The following is a 22,170-nucleotide window of genomic DNA, read 5'->3' as shown; positions in this document are numbered from 1 at the left end:
GGAATTCTTTAATTTCAACAACATTTCCAGATCATTTGGATTACGCAATGGCGTTAAGAAAAATGATGGACAGAACTAAAGAAAGGGGCGAAACTATGACCAATTACTATGTTAATAAAATGGAATTGTTGCATACCTGCCAGATTACTGGAAGGAATGCTGTGTCGTGCATTATTGATGGAATTACCGATACAACCATTCAAAGTGGAGCACGAGCAGGCCGTTACGTTACGCCTGAAACTTTATACCAGGAATACTTGTCAACGTTACGTGAGGACAAGTACGTTGAGATACAGCCACCGAAAAGAATGTTAGGCTATCATAGTGCCAATAAAACGGATTACCGACATCGCGACCGCAAGTTACGAAAGGAAGAAGAACAAAAGAAACCTCCAAGTAGTGTACAATGCTTCAATTGCAAGGGTATAGGGCATTATCAATCAAATTGCCTTAATATAAGGATGGTTTGTAACAAATGCAATTTATTGGGTCACGAAGCCAATACCTGCCGTGTCCAGGTAGCAAAACTAAAGAATCGTCCAGACCAACAACCGAGTAAGTCGTTAATTAATATTGTTCATCCATAAATACCCAAAATTGTTAATTCTAGCAATTCGAATACCTGTTATTTCATTGATTGTATAATTAACGGTAATGCGTATACGTAGTACGTATACGTAACCACGTATAGGTTAAGTTGATTCTGGTTGTGGTGCCGTTACGATAAAACAGTCAGACGTTACTAAATTAGGTTTAATCTCTAAACCAATTTCAGCTTGGTTACGTGGTTTTGGTGGTGGTACCGTTTCTTTTAACAGTAAAATTATAGCCGACTTAACAGTGGACCTAGCTTCTGTTAAGGTGGAAGCATTGGTGGTTTCTGATCATGTTCAAAATGTAGCTATTATTGTAGGGCAACCATTTATAAATAACGAAAACGTTACGGTAGTTATTCGTAATAATCAGGTTAGGTTATTAAATAACAATAATAAAGACATAATGTCGAATTTTAATATTTTGTCACCACAAAAAGTACCTCTTTATGCAGCTGAAACCACTGTAATACCATCTCATCATATAGGTCATATACAAGTAATTAACGATAAAAATCAAGGCGACATTTTTATTGATTTGCTATATCGAAGTATTCCCCATGAATAATATATTATTCCACGTTGTGTTACGTGTTTGGATGAATATTGTTACGTTTCTATATTAAACTCATCGGATCAAGATATTTGTTACGAAAAGGGCAAAGTAGTAGTTAGGGGTTACACTTATTACGAAGAAGCAGATACTTTTGTCCCTATTTTAAATACTGAAGTTACAAAATTCAGCAAATTTTCTGTAAATGACATTAAAAATCAAACAAATTCTAATCTTTCTGAAGATGATTTTAATATTTTATTAGACCTTCTTACTGAATATCGCGATTGATTTGATACAAACATTAATGAGTTAGGAAAAATAAATTCAGCAAAAATGACAATATCTTTAACAGATAACGTTCCTATAACCTATCGACCCTATCGTATGGCTTTTACTGAAAGAGAAATTGTTAGAGGTGTAGTCGCAGATCTTATAGAAAATGACATAATACGAGACTCGTCCTCACCTTATGCCAAACCCTGTGTTGTTCGTAAAAAAGAAAAATGGTGAGCCACGAATGTGCATTGACTATAGGGCCTTAAATCGTAAAAGTGTTAAGGATAAATATCCATTACCCAGGATAGATGACCTTTTAGACTCACTGAAAGGGAGTTTTTATTTTACAACTCTGGATCTGGTATCTGGATATCATGAGATTCCTATACGTGAAGAGTAAGTTTCAAATACCGCTTTCATAATACCAGATGGTCATTATGAATTTTTACGAATGCCATTCGGACTGGTAATTGCTCCTGCCGTTTTTCAAAGGGCTATAAATCAAGTTTTAGGATCTTTAAGGTTTGAAACGGTAATGGCATATTTAGACGACGTATTAATTCCGTCTGTATCAATACCAGATGGTTTTTGCGAGTTTAAGGATGTCCTCAGTATTTTTAGAGAAGCTGGTCTAACGCTTAGACTAAATAAATGCCATTTTCTTTAGGAAAATATTGAGTATTTAGGGCATGAAGTATCTCGTTTAGGTATTCGTCCTGGCGCAGACAAAATAAAAGCCGTAGCTGAGTTTCCAATATCCAATAATGTCCACGATGTTAGGAGATTTTTAGGTTTAGCTAGCTATTTTAGGAAGTTTGTTAAAGGATTTGCTTCAATTGCCAGACCAATTTCTAGTCTCACTAAGAAAAACTCAGTGTTTACGTGGGACGTCGTACATCAATCTGCGTTTAAAGATTTAAAAAGGCGCCTTGTAGAGAGACCCATTTTAGCTATTTATAATAGAGAAGCAGAAACCGAAGTTCATTGTGATGCTAGTAAGATTGGTTTGGGAGCGATATTGTTTAAACAGCAACAAGATAGTAGCTTAAAACCTATTCAATACTCTAGTCGTGCTACAACCCAGGATGAACAGAAATATCATTCCTATGAGTTGGAAATGTTGGCATTTGAGGCATTAAAAAAGTTTAGAATATACCTTTTAGGTAATAAATTTAAAGTTGTTACGGACTGTAATTCACTACGTCACACATTAATGAGAAGAGATTTAATTCCACGTATTGCAAGATGGTGGCTTAGTATGCAAGAATTCGACTTTGATATTGAATATCGTACGGGTACTAAAATGGTACACGTGGACGCTTTGAGTAGAGGTCCGATACAGAACATTGATGTTTTAAATGTTAATGTCTCTGAAGAAGATTGGGTATTATCTGCACAGCTTCAAGATGAACGTTGTCGCCATTTGATAGATACGTTGTCAGAAAAAACGTCGAACAGTAATAAAGATAACGAAATTCGCAAGAATTACTGTTTAAAAGACAATCGGCTATATAGGATAACAGATGGAGGACAAAGATGGGTCGTACCAAATTCATCAAGACGATGAATTGTGAGTATAAGACGTATACTTATAAAGTAAGGTCAAAGGACCAATACGATACGAATTGAAAAAAAATTAATCCTAACTGAGATCAACGGATCTCCATAAGTCAACGGATTTATGCATGCGAACTAAGGTCAAAGGATCTTAGTTGAGATCAACGGATCTCTATAGATCAAAGGATCTATGCGTATGAGTTATGATTAACGATTCTCAAGTAGAGACCAACGGATTTTTCTATTTGTATTTGATCGACGGATCAAAGAGGTGACGCGAAAACGGCAACAAATCCAAAAAGAGTATTACGATAAGCGGCATGCCCTGTTAGGAAATACGTTGTTGGCCAACCTGTGTTAGTTCAAGCAAGTAAGGTCTCCAATGACGGGAGAAGTCGAAAGCTTGAACCGAAATTTAAAGGTCCTTTTGCGGTATCGAAAGTTCTTGATAATGATCGCTATGTAGTGAAAGAATTACAAGGATCAAAACGTTGTAGGACTGCTTATACGGGCATATGTCCTTCAGATATAATGAAACTTTTTGTTACGACAGTTACTGATGATCATGACGATATCAGTAGCAACCATCAGTAGACGAAAAATGTGTTTCGTCTTCTGAATTTGTTTATAATATAGGTAACTAATTAAGTTTTTTTTTAGTGAATCTAACTTCACGAGGTCGTGAAGTGTAGTCAGGAAGGCCGACTGTAACCCATTACACAGATGGTGCCAGTCTGTTTTTAATCCTACCTAATGGCCATCCAGGGTCCTGCGAAAAGCAAACAAGCCCAAACAGATTACAAAGGGGTCTTTAGAGAACCGATAAGATAACGATGCACCCTATCATAAACCACCCAGAAAAAGAAAGTGGCATCACGTCTTCTGGGCCGGGTTTTTGGAAGACTAAACCTTCCAAGTCGATTTGCGGTATTATTATCCGTCGGTTTCTAAGCGCTCGTTGTAGTATTTCTTTATTTATTAAATTAATATTTTGTTCTTGAAACTTTATTTGTTTTATTCACATCGATTACATTATAATCTAAGTGAAGTAAATTTTTCCATAGCCTACTTCTATAAAAATTTAAAGAGGAAAATGGAAAAATGACAATGTAATATCGGAAATATCGGAAACAGCTAAAATGAGATATATGGTGTTATATATTTTTGAAAAGAGAATTTCAAGGGCTTTAAGAATTTATAAAAAAATAAAATGTGTTTTATGAAACACCCTGTATAAAAATATGTAACATTAAAATATTTATCATTAAAAAGTACTTTGAGAAAGTGTTTTCAGAAGTCAATTATCTTTAATAGGACGTTATTGGTATTTGGCACTGCTATGTAAATTAGAAAGGTTTTCTTTTGGGCTTTGTTTATTAAGATTATTTATGTTTGAAGTCAGCGTCCTATCGGTCAACACAGTTCTGTCCCAGTAGAGGCGAAAGTCGTCATTTTCAAGTACAGTTTCTGGTTTGTACTGGTAATAGGGGCAAGTTTCGCCAATTAGATGATAAGTTTTGCCAGTTCTTGATGAATAATTTTTGCCACACAGTTCTGTTGGTGCAGATATTCTATTATTATTATTATTATTATTATTATTATTATTATTATTATTGTTTTGGACTGCCTGTTTTATTGTATAAAGTTTAAGTAACTGTTTTTTTTTTAATCGTTTCTTTATACTCGGTTGAGGTAACAGCATTGCTGCCCTTCGCCGAGGATAAAATAAAGACCTTTATGTATTTATTTTATATTATTTATTTTTGTTTACGAATTATTTTTTTATATAATTTTTATTAGTATTCCAGCAGTGACTTAAATTTATGAGTTAAAAAAAAAGAAGACCTAAGACTACTGTCGGCTCGAGTGCCTTGAAGAGGTCTAAAAATACTTTAAAGGCTATTCCAGAACCTCACTCAAAGAATGTATTCATTATCCTTGTCCCACTCGTTGCAAAATATACAAATTTAACTTCGTGAGACGTATCCAAACTAATTGCAATTTAATGTGTAATTCGGCGCGGAATTTAAATTTTTTTCTACGTACGTTAACGGGGGTGACAACTTTTAGGCTATGACTTAAAGACAGAGAAGTTGGCATAATGAAAATGCTGGCGATTTTCACCCAATTGAAAATGCTTTTGCAGATTTAATAAAGTTTTTAAAATGACTAATGAATTGCCATTAAGTGGAACTAAATTAAATTAAGGTCCTAATTTCAAAATTTGCAAAAAGTTTTACTAGAAAATCAGGTAATGAAACATACATCCCTTTTACATCAATCAATCAGAAAATAAATTGCTTAGATCAATATCCAAGGGTTCCAGCGACATTCAACAAAATTATCTAAAAAACTCCGAAGCGGAAACCTATGCTTAAAATAAAAGTAAGCTAAACAAAACGATTTATTCACATTTATTACACCTATGTTCTAGGAATGTACTGCTTAATAATGCACAAAGCCAAAAGTCGCGGCTAAAAGAAACATTAAGCAAGTAGACATGCACGGATTTTTCTAATAAAAGCTTCACACCCAATTATATTTTTCCTATTTTTATTAAAATAACTTGTATATAACCAGTATGTTTATTTATAAGCAACATTTTGGATTATTAAGTATTAATAATGTCTATACTTGTTTTGTATTTATACGAGCGATCAGTATAAATATATACAGGATTAACATTTAAAATTCGATTTTTTCAAAAACACATTTTTGTGACATCCATGACTTTTTCCCGCGACCCTTCAATTGTTTAATTCGCGGGAGATTTGAATTTTTGTCCCATCTTGAACAAGTTTCATTGTCGTATTATTATTTTTTTAAATGCATGACTTAATATTTCCTTTTTTAAAACCTGATTATCTCAATCCACGTAAGTACTATTATTCTTTGTCTTGACATGTTCATTAAGTGATCAATTATTTTCAAAAAAGGATCGATAATCCATTGATAATTAATTATCAGGAAACTTATATTACATTTAGTATTAGTATTGTTTGTGATACAACAATGATACGTTTGAACGTTTTTAGCGTTTTTATTATTGTTAATTTAAGATCAGTTGCTTATGGATTAAGTGTAAACACTAGTTCGGATGTAATACTAGCAAGTGATAGTGATAGCAGCCTTGGACTAATACCTTTGGACTATTATGATGAAGAAGACTATGAAGAAGACTTTGCTGTAAAAGCAAGTGGTGAGTATGCCATACTAATTAACCACCATTTTGATGATGAGGAATTTTTTATTACTTCAGCAGTATGTCAAATAAATATCAGAGATTTACCACAAAGGAAGCCTTTACTAAGAAACCCAAGAACTCAGCGGATCTTACTGCCGGATCAAGCTGGATCAAGTGTAATTACCCTACGTGCTGGTGAACATATGGAAATCGATTGTCCTGGAAGTAATATTGTTGTAGATTCATCCCTAACAATAGGAGAAGTAATAGACAGATTAAACTTTCAATTGTAATATAGTGTGTCCATTTAGTGCTGCTCCATTGTGGCTATATTTTAAAAGCAAAAAAAAACTTTTTTTTGTTCACGGGGGATGAAAAAAGCTATATTTTAAAATTGTTTTGACTTCTACAAGATGTTCACAAAAGGTGTGGCAGTACAAATTTATATTTTTTTCTATGGAAGACTTTATATATTATTTAATTTTAAGATTCTTCATAAAATTCTAAGATATTCGATGTCATTCATGTCATACTTTAATCAAGTAGTTTTTGAAAAGAGGCAGTAGTAATTTATTTATTTTTACAGCAGAGCCACAGAGCCATATTTACTTATTATAGGATAAAATGATTTTTACATTCCTATCTTAACTTTTTAAGACGTCCTTAGGAGAAAAAAATGCTTCTGTCAGTTTTCTTTTTTTTTAATGTTAAAAATGGTTAACCTAGCTAAACATGTATGTTATGAGACAGATCTTAAAGATGTAAGATAGGAATGTAAAAATCATTATATCCTATAATGAATACTAATGGATCTATAACCTCTTAAAGGTGAAAAAAGTCGATTTTCATTTGTCTCTAGTTCAAAAACTATTTGATTAAAGTATAACTTGTAATACATCAAATTATTTACAGTTTGACGCAGAATCAGAGAAGCAAAAATTACATAGGATATTCCATTAAAAAAAAAACATAAAATTCTTCTACCACGCCTTTTGTAAACACCCTGTATATGTCAAAATCATTTTAAAATGTAGATTTTTTTCATCTCTTGTCTAGAAAAAAATAATGAATTTTTTTGTTTCATAATACAGCCACAATGGAGAAAGGGGCTACTAAATGGCCACACTGTCTGTATATCATTAAATTATCTGACACACAGTATATCATTAAATTTATATCTAGATTGCAGATGCACAATGTGTCTCAGGGACCACCCTTCGCATCCAAAACCGAGTTGTTGATTTTGGTTCGGTGGTGTGTTCGAGAAGAGTTGCGAGTGTTGCGCGATATACGAACGCAGCATGCTGGAACAGACGTGGACGAGAAGTTGAAGTTGGATTTCTGGTAATAAAATAATATTTAAATAAATTGCTTCACATTAAACGTTGTTGTTCTAGTTCACCGATGGCCATTTCATCCAAGAAATGACCACGTGCTTCGACCCAGTCTCTCGGGACGTGTATTACTCCCTATTCGACCTCCTACACCAAATAGGGGACCAAAATACCGGCGGAACCAGACCAGGTTGGACCGAAGGAACTTTTTACAATTTAGGGGTCCGTTTGGACAATTTGTATCCCAATGCACCCCAAAGGATCACCATCAATAGACTCGTGGGTCTACCAGACGAGAGTACCAAATACGTACAACCCACCGGTAATAAAAACCATTTTTTTTGGCACGACAGTGCGAGCCTATTCATTGCCGTACTTGCATTGTGCCGCCATCTAACAATTAGGTTTTAAAACATGAATTAAGGTCCTATATGGATATTGTTTTTAGGTAATTATTACTTAGCAAGGGGTCACTTTACAGCCAGAGCTGACTACATATACTATGCCCAACAAGAGGCTACGTTCCATTATATTAATTCAGTGCCACAATGGCAAACTTTCAACGGGTTTAATTGGGCTTATTTTGAAGCGAACGTTCGACAATACGCTGCCAGAACTGGTCTGGATTTGGTAGTAATGACAGGTCAGGAAATATCCAGGTTTAAACACATATTAACCCTTAAAATTACAGGCGGATACAACATTTCGACCCTTCCTCACGAATCAACTGGTCGGCCAGTAGAACTCTACCTCTTTGCAGATGGTGGTTCCAGAGCTATGCCAATACCAGCGCAGTTCTGGAAAGTGGTCTACAGTCCATCTACGCAAGCGGGTGTAGCAGTATTGGGGCTAAACAATCCTTTTATCCAGGATGTTCGTCGAGAACTTATTTGTCCAGACATAGCTGATCAACTGACCTGGCTCACCTTCGATAGAACCCTTATCCATAGAGGGTATATGTATGCCTGCACCATTGCTAACTTGAGAAGGGTCATCCCGGAAATACCGAATTATCGTGTTACGAGAATATTAAATTAATATGTAATTGCTTGCTTTTGTATTTTATTTTGTTTTTTATTGATTCAGTTACAAGTTGCCTGGAATGTACATTTGTAAATTATAGGAGAGAATCTATGAATATTGTTGGATTTGTTGGACTTGGTTGAGTGTAGAGGGAAAGTGATGAGAATCATATTTGTAGATCTTTATTCAAGCTACAACTTTACTTTTTAGGGTAATTTCGGTTTGATTAAAGAGAATTGAGAGTTTTTGCAATTTGTTTAGTGTTCACCCATGAATATGAGTTGGAGCTTGGAAAATATTCGAATGCAAATATCTGGGAAAAATTTCATCTTACAAAAATTTGGCAGCAACGATTTTTGTCGACCCTAATTTTATTGACAAATTTGCTTCCTATATATTTTTTTCATTTGACTACAAGGAACCGAGATTTTTTGGAAATTGTCTGGGAAATTGGAATTGTCTAACTAACCTTTTTGATCAAAAGTTAATTCAATTGTACATACGTACTGAATATCATAATCCGTCTTTAACATGTATTTTCTATGTGTTTAAGTCAGTTTTAAATATTGTGCTTGATATCGAAGTGCGGATGTTAACTGAATATAAACCAGCCCAATCCTTTGTTTACTATGGCTCAGTTTTATAAAATAATACTATACTTATTATTATTGGTATTCCAAATAGAAAGATATTTATATTCAGCAATACATGAGTTCTTATGCTGGCAAACTGTAATATTTTTATGGTGATTATAATTTGTAGCGAATATTAGAGTAGCGGATTTTGACTATAAATTAAATTCAAAATCCCAATAGTGGGATAAGTTTGTAGGAGCTGTAATAAAAATATACCTATATACAGGGTGTCCAAGATAAGAATCCTAAGCATAAGGATCTTAGTACCTATTGAAGTTACAGCCTAGGTTAAATTAAAAAAAAGGAGGGAAAAAAGTAAACTCAAAGTCCAAGTCTCATAAATCAGCGTCTATTAAAGGTTACGCGTTTCGCCGCATTAGGGCATCATCAGACCTAAATAAAATTATCAAAATTAAATGATACGGAACAGAACGCTAATTAACAGAAAAGGCATACCTATCGAAATACAAAAACCACACACTAACTTACACTAACATAATAAAAAACATAAAATAAAATAAGTTTACACCATCGTGTATCTAGATCTAGTTTTTTACCTTTTCCACACTCATGTAATATAGTTACATCATACGACACCGAAAAGTTATGACCAGTCGATAAAAGATAATTTACAAAGGCTGACTTTGTTTCTTTAATATCGGTGTTTTGACAAATTGTTGAAAAGACTTCTTTCACCCTAGTGGAACTTCTTCTACCAGACTGACCAACATACACAGCTGAACACTCACCACAATTCAAAGAATACACCCCAGATTTTAAAGTTTGCTCCATTTTATCCTTTGTGTTTATCAAGTGTTTTTTCAAAAGTGTTTGCAGTTTTAAAAGCTATTGAAAGATTAAGATTATTTTTAAAGAATTTCGCAAGTTGGAGAGATATTGAACCAAAAAATGTTAAAGATCTGAATTTGTTAAGATTTAAAGAATTGGAGTGTAAGATGTGGTAAGAGAATTTATAATATATATATATATATATACAGTGCTTTCATTTCAAAACGATCCACCCTTAATAACTTTCTTAAAAAAAAAAAAAAAAAAAAACACGTCAAATTAGATATACAGGGGGACGTTTAACTATGTATTTACTGAAGTTCTGTCAATCACCTCCTCACATCCAGCTAACTTCACTTTAATATGTCAAATGGGAACCCCCATCGTGTGATACATCATAGTAAGCAGCGTAAAATTCTCTATTCAACGGTATCAAAGAAAATGAAATCGGTAAATGTGTAAGCAAATAGTTAGCGAAAATGTCTAGAAATAATGAATATTTTATTTACGCCAAACTTTGGTATTTTAAATGAATACTTTTAGTGTGGTACCTACATCATTTTAAAATTCTTACATTTTTTATATTAGATCATAAAAAAAAATACAAGCAATTTAGAAGTTAAAATGTGTGGTAACAAACAGTACATTTAGTTCAAGGAAATTATTTATTTTTTTAAGTAAAGAATGTGTACCATTATTTGCGAGAGTGTCTTCAAATTATTTGCAAAAATCTTTGCAGTCCTATAACTTTGTATGTGTATTTATTTCACTTATATTTTTTGCGAAACCTACCCAATAGGTACAAAAAAACACTGCAATACCTTACATTTTTAAGGCGTTTAAAAAGTAGGCGATTTATTATTATTAAAACTGCCAGTTTGACGCGTGTAATTTTTTAATTTTAGTTAAAACAGTGAGTTAATAAAATGGTGTACACGCTAGCCGAAAGAATAGAAATAATTTTCCTCTATGGAGCTCAAGATCGGTGTGCTCGCAGAACCGCGAGAGCATTTAATGAAAGGTATCAAGATAAAAACGTGAGCCATAAATACGTATTAGAATTGATACGAAAATTTGAAGAGACAGGATCGATTTGCAATAAGAAAAAATATGAAAATAGAGTTGTCGATGAAGCATGTCAAGTTGAAGTACTAGGACAATTTGCTATGGATCCAACTTTGTCTATACCAAAGGCCGCAAAACTAACAAATATTTCCACTGGTTCCGTACATAAAGTTTAAAAAAAAAATAAGTTCTTTCCTTATAAAATTCATATTCTTCATGAACTCGGAGAAGATGATTTTGATAGGAGAATTCAATTTTGTGAAGTGATGTGCCAGCGAATTTATTGAAGAACATTTGCTTCAGTGACGAATCGACCTTTTTTTTAAATGGCCTGGTGAACAGACATAACTGTAGATACTGGGATAATGAAAATCCGCATGTTTTTCGGGAAGGCCATACCCAATATCCCAAAAAAATTAATGTTTGGGCAGGAATTTATGGGAATGAAATAATCGGGCTATTTTTTTTGAAAGAAAATTGACTGGCGAAATTTATTTAAACCTTTTAGAAAATGCAATATACCCTTCTATCATCCAATCTATGGAAAATCAAGTAGATCAACATGGTGCTATATTATTGAATGAAAATAATATACATTTTCAGAGGTTAGCTGGAGGTGAGGAGGTGATTGACAGAACTTCAGTAAATGCATAATTAAACGTCCCCTTGTATATCTAATTTGACGTGTTTTTTTTTTTTAAAGAAAGTTAACTGCCAGTCCCAATTAGAAAAAAAAATTACCGGGTCCTACGGGCCACGTAACTTTTTTATTAAAAACAGTATCTGTGTGCATCAAAACGAACGCATGTGTAAAAATTTGTGTAATTTTTGCTTTTTTTAGTTTAAAAAAGCTGTCTCCAAATATGGTACACATGGCACCTGATTGTACAGGTTTTATTTTTTGATGTCGTGTACCATGTGTAGCTTATCTGGACACGTACAAGGTCAATGTTAATTCGCCTGGAGAGATGGCAGCAGTTATACGGTTTTCACTAGAAGCGCAAATACCACGTGCATTTTATGTTTGTTGCCTTCTTCAGTCATTATTTTTATAAAAATCGGTGTAAAAACATGTTGTTTTGTGGGCTATAATTTGGAGGAGCAATGGCGACAAAGAAAAGAATTATTTCTGAAACTAAAATGCAACAAGCAGTGGAGGCTGCAGCAGAAGAAATAAAGATTTATAGAGACCTCGACATGAGTGACGAGTTTTCAAATATCTCAGATTCTAATTTGGATTCGACATATTTGGCCGGCGAGATATCTTCAAGCAGTTCTGAAGAAGACCGCCCTAAAAAGAAAAAGATAAAGTATGTACGTCAGTTAGGTACGTAGGAGGTTTGGCAATTCCATTTTTTATACATAGTTTATTTTCTAAAATGTTATTAGAAAAAAACAGTGTTGTAAAAAGTTTCAATATACTAACTCGCGTACGAAACTAAGTGGAATACTTATGTATATCAAATTTAACGTCTAAAATTCATATTTTCTTTCATACTTTCTTCCTAGTAATGATTATCTTCTTATACACTACCCTCCATTTTTTTAGATACTTCCGAGCCTTCAACATCTGCTCAGTTAGATATAGACATAGATTCTTCAGGCAATGATGAAAGACCGGAGTGGAGACCAGCTTCAGGAAATTTTTCGACATTCACTCTACCAATGAATATTGGAATTTCACTAGCCTTGCAGACCCAAATGCCCGGTAAGGATGAGCTTCATTTGTTTTAATTACTTGTATCCGACGATGTTATTAATAAGATCGTTGTCGAAACAAATAGATACGCGGAACAACAAATTATTCTTGCCATAACGAATGAAAATATTGGCCAATATTCTCGCCTAAATACATGGATGGATACTAATTATAACGAAATACGAATATTTATTGCTATTTTAATTTGGATGGGATTGGATAAAAAACCATCACTAAAAGATTATTGGCGCAAGCATCCATTATATAAAAACGAAATATCAAAATATTTGCCGCGGAATAGATTTGAGCTGCTTTTACGTATGTTTCATTTGGCAAACAATGAAGATTGTCCTCCCAATGACCGGCTTCATAAAATTCAATGCCTTGTTGATACGCTGAACAAGAATGCTTCTTTCTGCATTATTCCAGAAGAGTCTCTTTGCATCGATGAAACCATGATACCTTTCCGAGGTAAATTATCCTCTCGACAGTATATAAAAGGAAAACGACATAAGTTCGGCATTAAAGTTTATAAAGTATGTCTAGATTTACATAGGATTTACTTACAGCCTAAAAGTATATTGTGGTAAAGAGAAAATAAATGGACAATCGGTTGTGGAATCTATTGTTATGGAAATGTTGCAACCATTGCTTGACAGTGGCCGGACCCTTTTTGCAGAAAATTGGTAAACCTCTATTCCTCTTGCGGAAAACTTGCAAAATAGATCAACTCATCTAGTTGGAACGATTCGTAAAAACAGAAGAAACCTACCAAAGTCTGTAGGTGATGCAAAATTAAAAAAAGGGGAAATTGTTGCAAAACAAAATAAAAATAATGTTGTTATTATGAAGTGGCATGACAAGAGGGACGTGCTCTTCTTATCCGCAAAACATACAGATGAACTAAAAGAAGTACACCATAGAGAGGGTCCTAGGCTCAAACCTTCTGCAATAATCGACTATAATAAGGTCAAATCATTTGTTGATATGTCAGACCAAATGCCAGCTTATTCAAATTCTCTTAGAAAGTCAATTACATGGTACAGAAAATTGGCCTTTGAATTTATCACAGGTACCTCAGTCGTAAAAATGCCCTAAACCTGTACAATAAAATTAACGAGAAAAAAATTTCAATAACGACTTTCAAAGAAAGTCTTGTCATACAACTTTTGGAAACGGCAGTACCGCCAATCCCAATGGATCCCTCAAAAGAGCACAAAGTTTCCGAAAAGACAGATAACGAGAAAAAGCTAAAAAGAGGCCGGTGCAGATATTGCTACGAAAAAAAATCAAAAGAAAAGGGGCGTAATTATGCTGTAAAAAATACCAAAAGAGTTTCCTACGTATGTCTAGGTTGTGACGAAAATATTTTTATTTGTATGGACTGTTATTTCCAAAAACATGTTTTTAAAAATATAAAATAATCTTTTCATTTTGAAGTATTTTGTTTTTAAAATTAGTTTGTTTATTTTATAATTATAAATAACAATTTTACATGTTAAATTACTGCCCATTGAAAAAATAAACGTATCATTTAAAAACGTCAATATTTTGTGTCATATTATTTCGAAAAACAAAAATATTCCCGGGCCATTCTCAAACAAACTATTTCCTACGCCAGACCAATCCATACATACATTTCAATCAACGCCCTATGTACACATGGCTTGGAAGGTAAGAAGTTCTGTGTCCACTGGTGGTACACATGGCGCTGAATAAAAATTGACTATGTTCATATATGGTACACATGGCAGTTAACGTGTTAAGGGTGGATCGTTTTGAAAGGAAAGCACTGTATATATTATATATTTACATTATATTCATGTATACGAAAAAAAGTTTATTTATGGTAGAAAGTGGAAAACTGTTATTAACTGCAAGCTGCATAATTATGTTAAATTCTTTATAAAAAGATGATTGGATAGAGGAAGGGTGAACCTCCTATATAACAAATAGTTAAATGAAGCAAACTTGTGGGTATGTGGTGAGTTAGAAATAAATTGTATGATGTTGTCAGTTGTGGATGGTTTCCTGTATTTATCGATTTTATTATTATTTCTGATTAACAAAAGGTCTAAGAAAGGTAAAGTTTTGTTGTACTCCTTTTCTAAGGTAAATGAAATTCTATTATGTAGACCATTTGTAAAATTTAATAAGGTGAACAATTGATCGTCATTGGCCCCCCAAACAATACAAATGTCATCCACATATCGTTTATACGTTATTATATGATCAGCGAAAGAACTGTTCAGAATTTTGCACTCCAAGTTGTGCATAAAAACTTCAGAAAGGGGAAAGGCATGATCCCATGGCTAAGCCAGCCTTCTGTGTGTACATTTTGCCATAGAATTTAAAAAAGTTTTGATCTAAAACAGTTTTTAGTAGCCAAATTAAGTCTGAAGAAATCAGCCTGGGTAGATTAGAATTTGTTAGTAAAGATTCCATTAGTTCAATGCAGTCAGTGGGGTGTATACTGGGAAAAAGATTTTTCACATCTAAGGAAATTAACACTGCATTGTCTGGTATATATATATGCCTTTTAAAAAAATAGCAAATTCGACGGAATTTTTAGTGGAAAAAGAACTTAGGAAGCCTGTTATCTCTCTAAAAACCCCATTCAACCACGAAGAAAGTTTATAGCAAGGAGAGTCTACAAAAGATACCACTGGTCTAATTGGCTGTCTTCCTTTATGAACTTTAGGTAGCCCGTAAAGAAGAGGAGTTCTAGGGTTCATAGGATAAAGAGCCTCCTTTCTAATATTAATAAACTCCAAGGTTATTAAAGATCTATCAAGAACACCTTTCATTTTTGTAAAAAATGAAGTTGTGGGATCCCTAGTCAAAGGTTAAAACTCATCGGTATCAAGAAAATCCACAACCCTATTCACATAATCTGCGCGTTTCATAACGACTCAGCAAGATCCTCTATCGGCCTTAGTGACAATCAAGTCATGTTGTTTAATTTTAGTTTTTAAGGATCTTAAGTGCTTACCATTATAATTAAAAGTTTTGTTTTTGTCCAATTTAGAATTTAAGAGAGAAATAATATTTGCTCTAAGGATTTTTTTGTTGGTAATATCTGTAATTTGTAGGATATTTTCAGCCTCGACGGCTAGCGTTTCTCTAATTTTTAAATCAACTTTATGCGAAAAATTAAATTTTAAGTTATGACTTATATAATATTTTCTTCATGGGCTGAAAATGAAACGTCAGATAAATTCAAAAATCATGACATCAAATGACTCCACTTCGTCCCTAAATTTTAAATCTAAAATACAAAATGCTAAAAAAGATAACACAAAAGTTAGAGTTAAATAAAGAAATTTAAGCTTAGAATTAACGGTATTTAGGTTTCTGTAATGATTTTTTATTTCTTCCTTAATATAAATAATCTAAGCTTTCTTTACCGCTGCAGTAGAAGCCCTTGTTTGTGCCCTGCATCTGATGTTTATAAATTTTGGAACTAGTTTAAATAGTAAACATTGTTGAAGAAACCAAATTTTCATCAGTAAACTTTTCCGTGCAATTAGGTTCTTCCTGTAGGTTCGGATGAGTGTAGCCTGACTGGCATTACAGTCTGACTGGCAAGGAGGTCTCCTTTGGTCATATACTTAAGTCTCTTTGAGAGTAATGGATGATTATTTTGAATTAAATTAGAAAAAGTTGTGTACTTTGAAGCGTATTTAAATGCCGTTGAGAAAATTCAAACATTGTCATGGCCTGCCGAGATATAGGGAAAAACGGAAATTTACCAAAATCGATTTTATTTTTTGCTGACCTTCAATATAAGTAAAGTAAAGATCAATATAAGTTAAGTAATTGAATAACCTATCCGATTCAGACTTGATTCTTTCCGCTTGAAAACCAAAACAAACTTCGAAATCGCAATATGGATTTAGAAAAGGTCTTGACTGAAGACACTTTACTTAGGGTGACGGACCACATTTCAAGGCATCGTGATAAAGACAAAAAATATCTATTAATTTTTCTTGATTTGACCAAGGCGTTCGACACTGTGGCAAACCCTACTCTACTCAAAAAGCTTTTTAAGCGAAAAACTCATAATCTGTTTAAATCCTATCTAGAAAACCGGACCCAGCAAGTTACTGTCCTTGGGCCACAGTTATTTACTAATTATATTATGAGCTGATAGATACAGTGGGCTCTGGTATAGTAGTCTGTTACACTGATGACACTGCTATAATAATAAAAGAAAAAAACGTAGAATGCAGCTTATGAAAAGGCAGAACTTATCATAAACACTGTTAAAGAATGGTTGGACTTTTTTACTAAAAAATTTCTTTCAAATCCAATTTTATGTACTTCTCAGCCCAATTTTCCAACAAAAAACTTTTCAACCATCAAACCGGTCTGGAAAAACTTTAAAAATTGTCAGTGTCAACGAAGAATTTAAATTGCAAGTAAGGTGAAATATCTGGAAAATTATCAACTTAGAGAATGGCTTTCGATAAAGAATATCATAACTATTTACAAATCACTTGTAGTATCGGTTATATCATATGGAATTATAGTTTGGGGTGCGGCATGTCCTACAATACTGTTACCATTAGAAAGAAATAACTCAAAAAAGAACCTTAAAAATTATTATGCATATGACAATACGATTCCCTAGTGAATTAGTTTATAAACTAGCCAATCTTTTAACTCGAAAGCAACTAAATACAGTGACCGCCTAAAGTTCCGCATAAATTCGATAAAATTAGAGACATTTGGAAGTTGCGCATTATTTCACATAAATTTTTGTATGCAGGGTGGAAGAAAAAAAGATATGTCGTCATCGGTCATTTTTTTAAATGGAATACTATATTTTTTATTGTATTTATGAAATATAGGTGAAATTCCAAGCAAGTTTCGTAAAACACACTTTATCTCAAAACTCAACTGTTTCAGAAATATTTACATTTAACCAACAAGAAAGCAAGTAAGTACGTCTTTTTACAAATTAAGATAAAATGGAGGATAAAATGTTATAAACTGTGAAAACTCTTATTAATGTATCAAGTGTTCAAACTGATTAGGTGCTGACTTTGGGTGATTTGGCTTGACTTTCGGGTGATATACGTCTAATTTTATATCTAATTCTATTTTTCAAATCTTCTACGTTGTTTGGCTTCTCTTCGTCCTATCCATCTTCCTGGGAACACTGTATCCAAGTAACTGTCGGGACAGCAGAGTCTTGTTTGTCGGGGTATAGGGCAGCCAAATCAGGGATAAGATCTATATGAAGAAAATTCAAATAGCGTTGTCCTGTTAAGTTTTCTTCGAAAAAGTATGGCCCTATTACTTTATTTTCCACAATACCAGCCCAAACATTAATAGATTTACGGTACTGTGTATGAGCCTCAGTTGCCCAGTGTGGATTTGACACTGACCAGTACCGACAATTTTGCCGATTTATGACACCGTTTAAACAAAAAGTTGCTTTATCCGAAAACAAACGGTTATTATTGCAAATGTTCATCAATATTATCAACTAAAATTTGTGAAGTTGCATTATTTAAATTTTCTTCGACGGGGAGCAGAACGTTTAATTCTGTTTCTTCAGAAATTTTTGGACGACCTGATCTTGGCAAATTCTTAACACGACCTGAAGTTATGAATTTGTGCTCTATTCTTCTAACTGTTGACTGAGGAATAGGATGGTTTGGGTATTTGGCATTAAGCAGTTCACTTACTTTTTTTGCGTGCGCACTCGATCCCCATACCCTAGCATCATCAAAATTTCAATTCGTTGGGTTTCCGTTAAATTAGCCATAATTTATTCTGACAAAAACTATTAATTTTCGAACTGACAGTGACATTCGAAAATGGAGATTCTTTACAAGTGCAACCATGGAAATAGAAACAATTGGCAGTGTTTATAACATTATTTTTATCCTCGATTTTACCTTAATTTGTAAATAGACGTACCGTAATATGGGGATACTTTAAATACGGGTCAAACTTTGATCAAAACTTCCTAAAATAGTTGCGCCATCGTACCCCCACCATTTCCCATAGTACGACAATGAAACTGGACATCTGCTTGGTTCATTAGTTAAGCCCACCGGTATGAAGGTTGAATGTGGCGGGGCGGAATAGTCTGCCACCCAAGATGGCCGATTAATTCTGATTGTCTAATTTTTGACGTACATCAAATCTGACAATAGTGACATTTTAAATGTCGTATTTGACGATTGTCTTTTTTAAGTTTTCTTTGGGTGGAAAACACGCCAAGCCTCATGATTTTCTTCCAATTTAAAGTTTTTAAGTTATTTTATAGCTTTTTGTAGTTTTTTTGAGTTCTGGGTTGATACATTATTTTACAAACATGCCCACATCGAATCATTGTGCAACTACATAGAGCAGGAGACAGGTAAATTTCAATTATGACATACCTAAGTGTTTTCTAATAATGTTTAGGTGTATCTTGGATGTATTATCATTTTCCAGGATATAATTATAGATTTAATCCTATTTTGGACATATCTATGTCACTGTTCTCAATTTAACTTTTTTTTTACAATTCAGTTTTAATTCTTGAACCTTCACTGGGAAAATATGAAGTATTTCCTTTTCCTTGTCTTCATCTAGATTAAGATATTCATGCAAATATCCTTTATTCACTAGTTTATATATGAGAAATTGCCCAGACAGTCACAGAAATCATAAATTTTTTTAATTGCCATTGAATCCATCCTTACAAAAATCTTGTCTGTCCGACTAAAAATGTTTGCTCCAAACACTTTTCTGGTTCTTAAGTAGAAATGATATTCACATGGAGTATAAACACAATACCTATTTGTTCAATTTAACGAAAACAGATTGACATATACTTCTCAAAAACTGATTTCCCTAATCGACTTAATCCACCTTAAGTTATACACATTTATGGATGGATAGCCATGGTCATTTAGTCAATTTAGAGAAAAAGTTTTGGTTGGTTTATAAATATTTAAAGTATAAAATCAAAAGCCAACTTCAAAACCACAACAACAATCTTTAAGTATTGGTTATTCTAAAAAACAGAAAAATATTTGACAATAGGGGTGGTAAGATCACATTTTTTCCTTTATGGGATCAGGTGCACCTGCTCCAGTTCCGGCTGTGAACCTAGCTCCGTTAATCAGGTGCACCAGGCTGAACCAAGATTCGAACTATGCTTTTTATTTTTATGACCCTCTCCTATTTACTGTTCCCACCTTTTAGTGTTAATAAAAGATTTTTAAATACCACATGAGTTAGGTATTATTATTATTATTAACAAAAATTTTACATTCTATGTTCAATTATAATTAATCATCCTGTTAGGTAGGTATATGTATGAATTTATGAAAGCAAATAGCGAAATGGCGAACTAGGTCCAAAAGAGCAGGTTCAGGTCTTTTATACCATCACTATTTGACAATCTAAAATGCCTTTAAAAAAACAAAAATCTTGAATATCCTCATTTAAAACTCATGATTCTACACCTACACAATCAGAATAATTTTGTTTTTTAACTTTGTAGCTAAGATTTTAGTATGTAATATCTTATTTTTTAAAATACCTAAATTACCTGAGACATTTTGATAGTAAATGCTATGCTTTTTACAGTCCAATTTTATTTTTACTGACCCATAATTAAATTCATATTATTAGCTTAAAGTAAAATTATGGACTAATATCAAATCCTTTACGGTATTATTTAGAACCTTAATTGTAATCATAACTAATGTGATAATCAATACTTCCTAATAATGAAAACTTATGTATTTTGGATCATTAGGATGAAATACTTTTAGGAAATTTAATTTTAATCCGATAGAATATATAATATTGTATACACAATACACTGTCTTAATCTGTTTTCTTATGTTTCATGTTACATACTTACTGGAGACAACCCCACTGACTTGTGACATCTTTACCCGATTGTGACTAATCAAAAGTCATATTTTGTTTTTATTTGCTTATACTAAAAAAATAAAATGGAAAAAACATGCATATTAACTCGTACATATGTATTTGTGTTATATCTAGTCATTATTAATTAACTTATTTACAATGAAAAGCCATATTTATTTCAAGAGATAGGTTCAGTTTCTGTCTTTATAAGAGCTTATATTTTGTTTTCCATAATTATTTGTGGATATATATTATTTTATTGCAATTGTATAGATGGTTAATAAAAATATATATGTTTAATTTTTTCTTTAGGTATGTTTATTACATATTTCTTATCATGTTTTATACTTATGGAAACAAAAAAAAGCAGGTAATTTTTTTCTGAAACTCCAGAAATTAGGATTTTCAGTTAAAATATGTTTTATACCTGCAAAAATTCTATTTTTTACATAAAAGGTGTTATTAATACCATACTTACAGTTTGCAGTATTTCATTTAGAATATATTGTAACTTTTTTATGCATTTTAAAATCCTTTGTTAAATTTATTTTAATTCATCTTTAAATAAAACATTTAAAAAAAATTTAGCTTTGTTTTTTTTTATTTAAAATTTAGTCCCATATCTATCGGGCCAATTTATAATTCTTGGTAAGTATCTACAGCTAAACATCTTAAATAAGCAATGTCTTAAGAACCAAATTTAAATTAAATAATATTTTAGTTGATGTATTAATTCTTGATTAAAGTGATGAGGGATGTCTGAGATGCAATATTTTTATTTTTTCTCAACATTTAAAATTCACGATTTTAATTAAATGTGGGTATTTCTAAAATGATAAGCAAATTTTTTTTTTAAATAAAATAAAATTCTATTTAAATATATCTCATCAATCGTCAGTTAACGCATCAACTTTGTAATGCAACTGCAAATTACTTGAAATTTAAATATCAGGCAAAAGATCAAGCTTAAATTTCCCGCCACATGCCACCCAAGATGGATGCCCCCGTCTTTGTCAACAACGTCAATAAAGCTGTCAACAGAATTTCTGTCTGTTCATTAGGCAACACACATTTCTCTATATTTGTGTTCTGTGAGTTAAGCCAGTTAGTTGAGAGTCGCAGACCGCCGTAATTGTGCATCGATGTTAAAAAATATTATCTTAAGTCTACACGTGGTTTGCTCTCTTTTTGTAAGTCAGCAAACTTCAAGGTTATAAAGGTAAGTACATATATTACCATTATGTTCTTTCTTGTATTAGCTTTAATGTGTATTACTTAGTAGATTTCAAAAAGATTTTAGTGAAATTTAAGTTAAGGGTTATTTATAGAACCATGTTTGTTCCACGGGGTAACTTTGATCGGGCTATGGGGCAACATCAGAGGCCTAAACACCAATATTAATGCCGCAATCAAATAAGCCTCACATTCTGGCATTGGCAGAAACAAAGGTGAAACCTTCAACAACAAATGTTCACCTCATTTATCCTGGATACGATCTTCACACCCGATTTCGACTAAACTTTGGATTGGCAGTATTTGTCAAGAACGATTTGAGTTGCCAGCGGGAGGAAA

The 22,170-nt window shown here is 32.8% G+C and overlaps 2 protein-coding genes across 3 annotated transcripts in view; one reads left to right on the top strand and one right to left on the bottom strand.

The window, feature by feature from the left end:
* Nucleotides 1-22,170, bottom strand: part of LOC126746739 (uncharacterized) — a 94,824-nt gene that overhangs the window by 52,817 nt on the left and 19,837 nt on the right. The gene's annotated exons all lie outside the window — the stretch shown is intronic.
* Nucleotides 5,971-8,552, top strand: LOC126746740 (uncharacterized). Of its 2 annotated transcripts, none has more exons than XM_050455071.1 (6): nucleotides 5,971-6,181; nucleotides 6,245-6,429; nucleotides 7,349-7,510; nucleotides 7,564-7,822; nucleotides 7,949-8,143; nucleotides 8,192-8,552. In XM_050455071.1, exons 1-6 carry the CDS (start codon nucleotides 5,995-5,997, stop codon nucleotides 8,536-8,538), a joined length of 1,335 nt encoding a protein of 444 aa, XP_050311028.1. In that variant the 5' UTR covers nucleotides 5,971-5,994; the 3' UTR covers nucleotides 8,539-8,552. The 2 variants fall into 2 exon arrangements, with proteins under 2 accessions (XP_050311028.1, XP_050311027.1); XM_050455070.1 differs by having other exon boundaries at nucleotides 6,242-6,429.

This window comes from Anthonomus grandis, chromosome 18, assembly GCF_022605725.1.
Source record: "Anthonomus grandis grandis chromosome 18, icAntGran1.3, whole genome shotgun sequence".
Classification (NCBI taxonomy): domain Eukaryota; kingdom Metazoa; phylum Arthropoda; class Insecta; order Coleoptera; family Curculionidae; genus Anthonomus; species Anthonomus grandis.
Note: the sequence above shows the minus strand (reverse complement) of the source record. Positions and strands in the feature narration are given on the sequence as shown.

Excerpts from the sequence above, each read along its gene's own strand:
- LOC126746740 (XM_050455070.1), top strand. The coding sequence starts at position 5,995 with ATGATACGTTTGAACGTTTTTAGCGTTTTTATTATTGTTAATTTAAGA. Across the intron at positions 6,182-6,241 it reads CTTTGCTGTAAAAGCAAGTG|CAGTATGTCAAATAAATATC; the intron begins GTGAGTATGCCA and ends TTATTACTTCAG. Across the intron at positions 7,823-7,948 it reads CAAATACGTACAACCCACCG|GTAATTATTACTTAGCAAGG; the intron begins GTAATAAAAACC and ends TATTGTTTTTAG.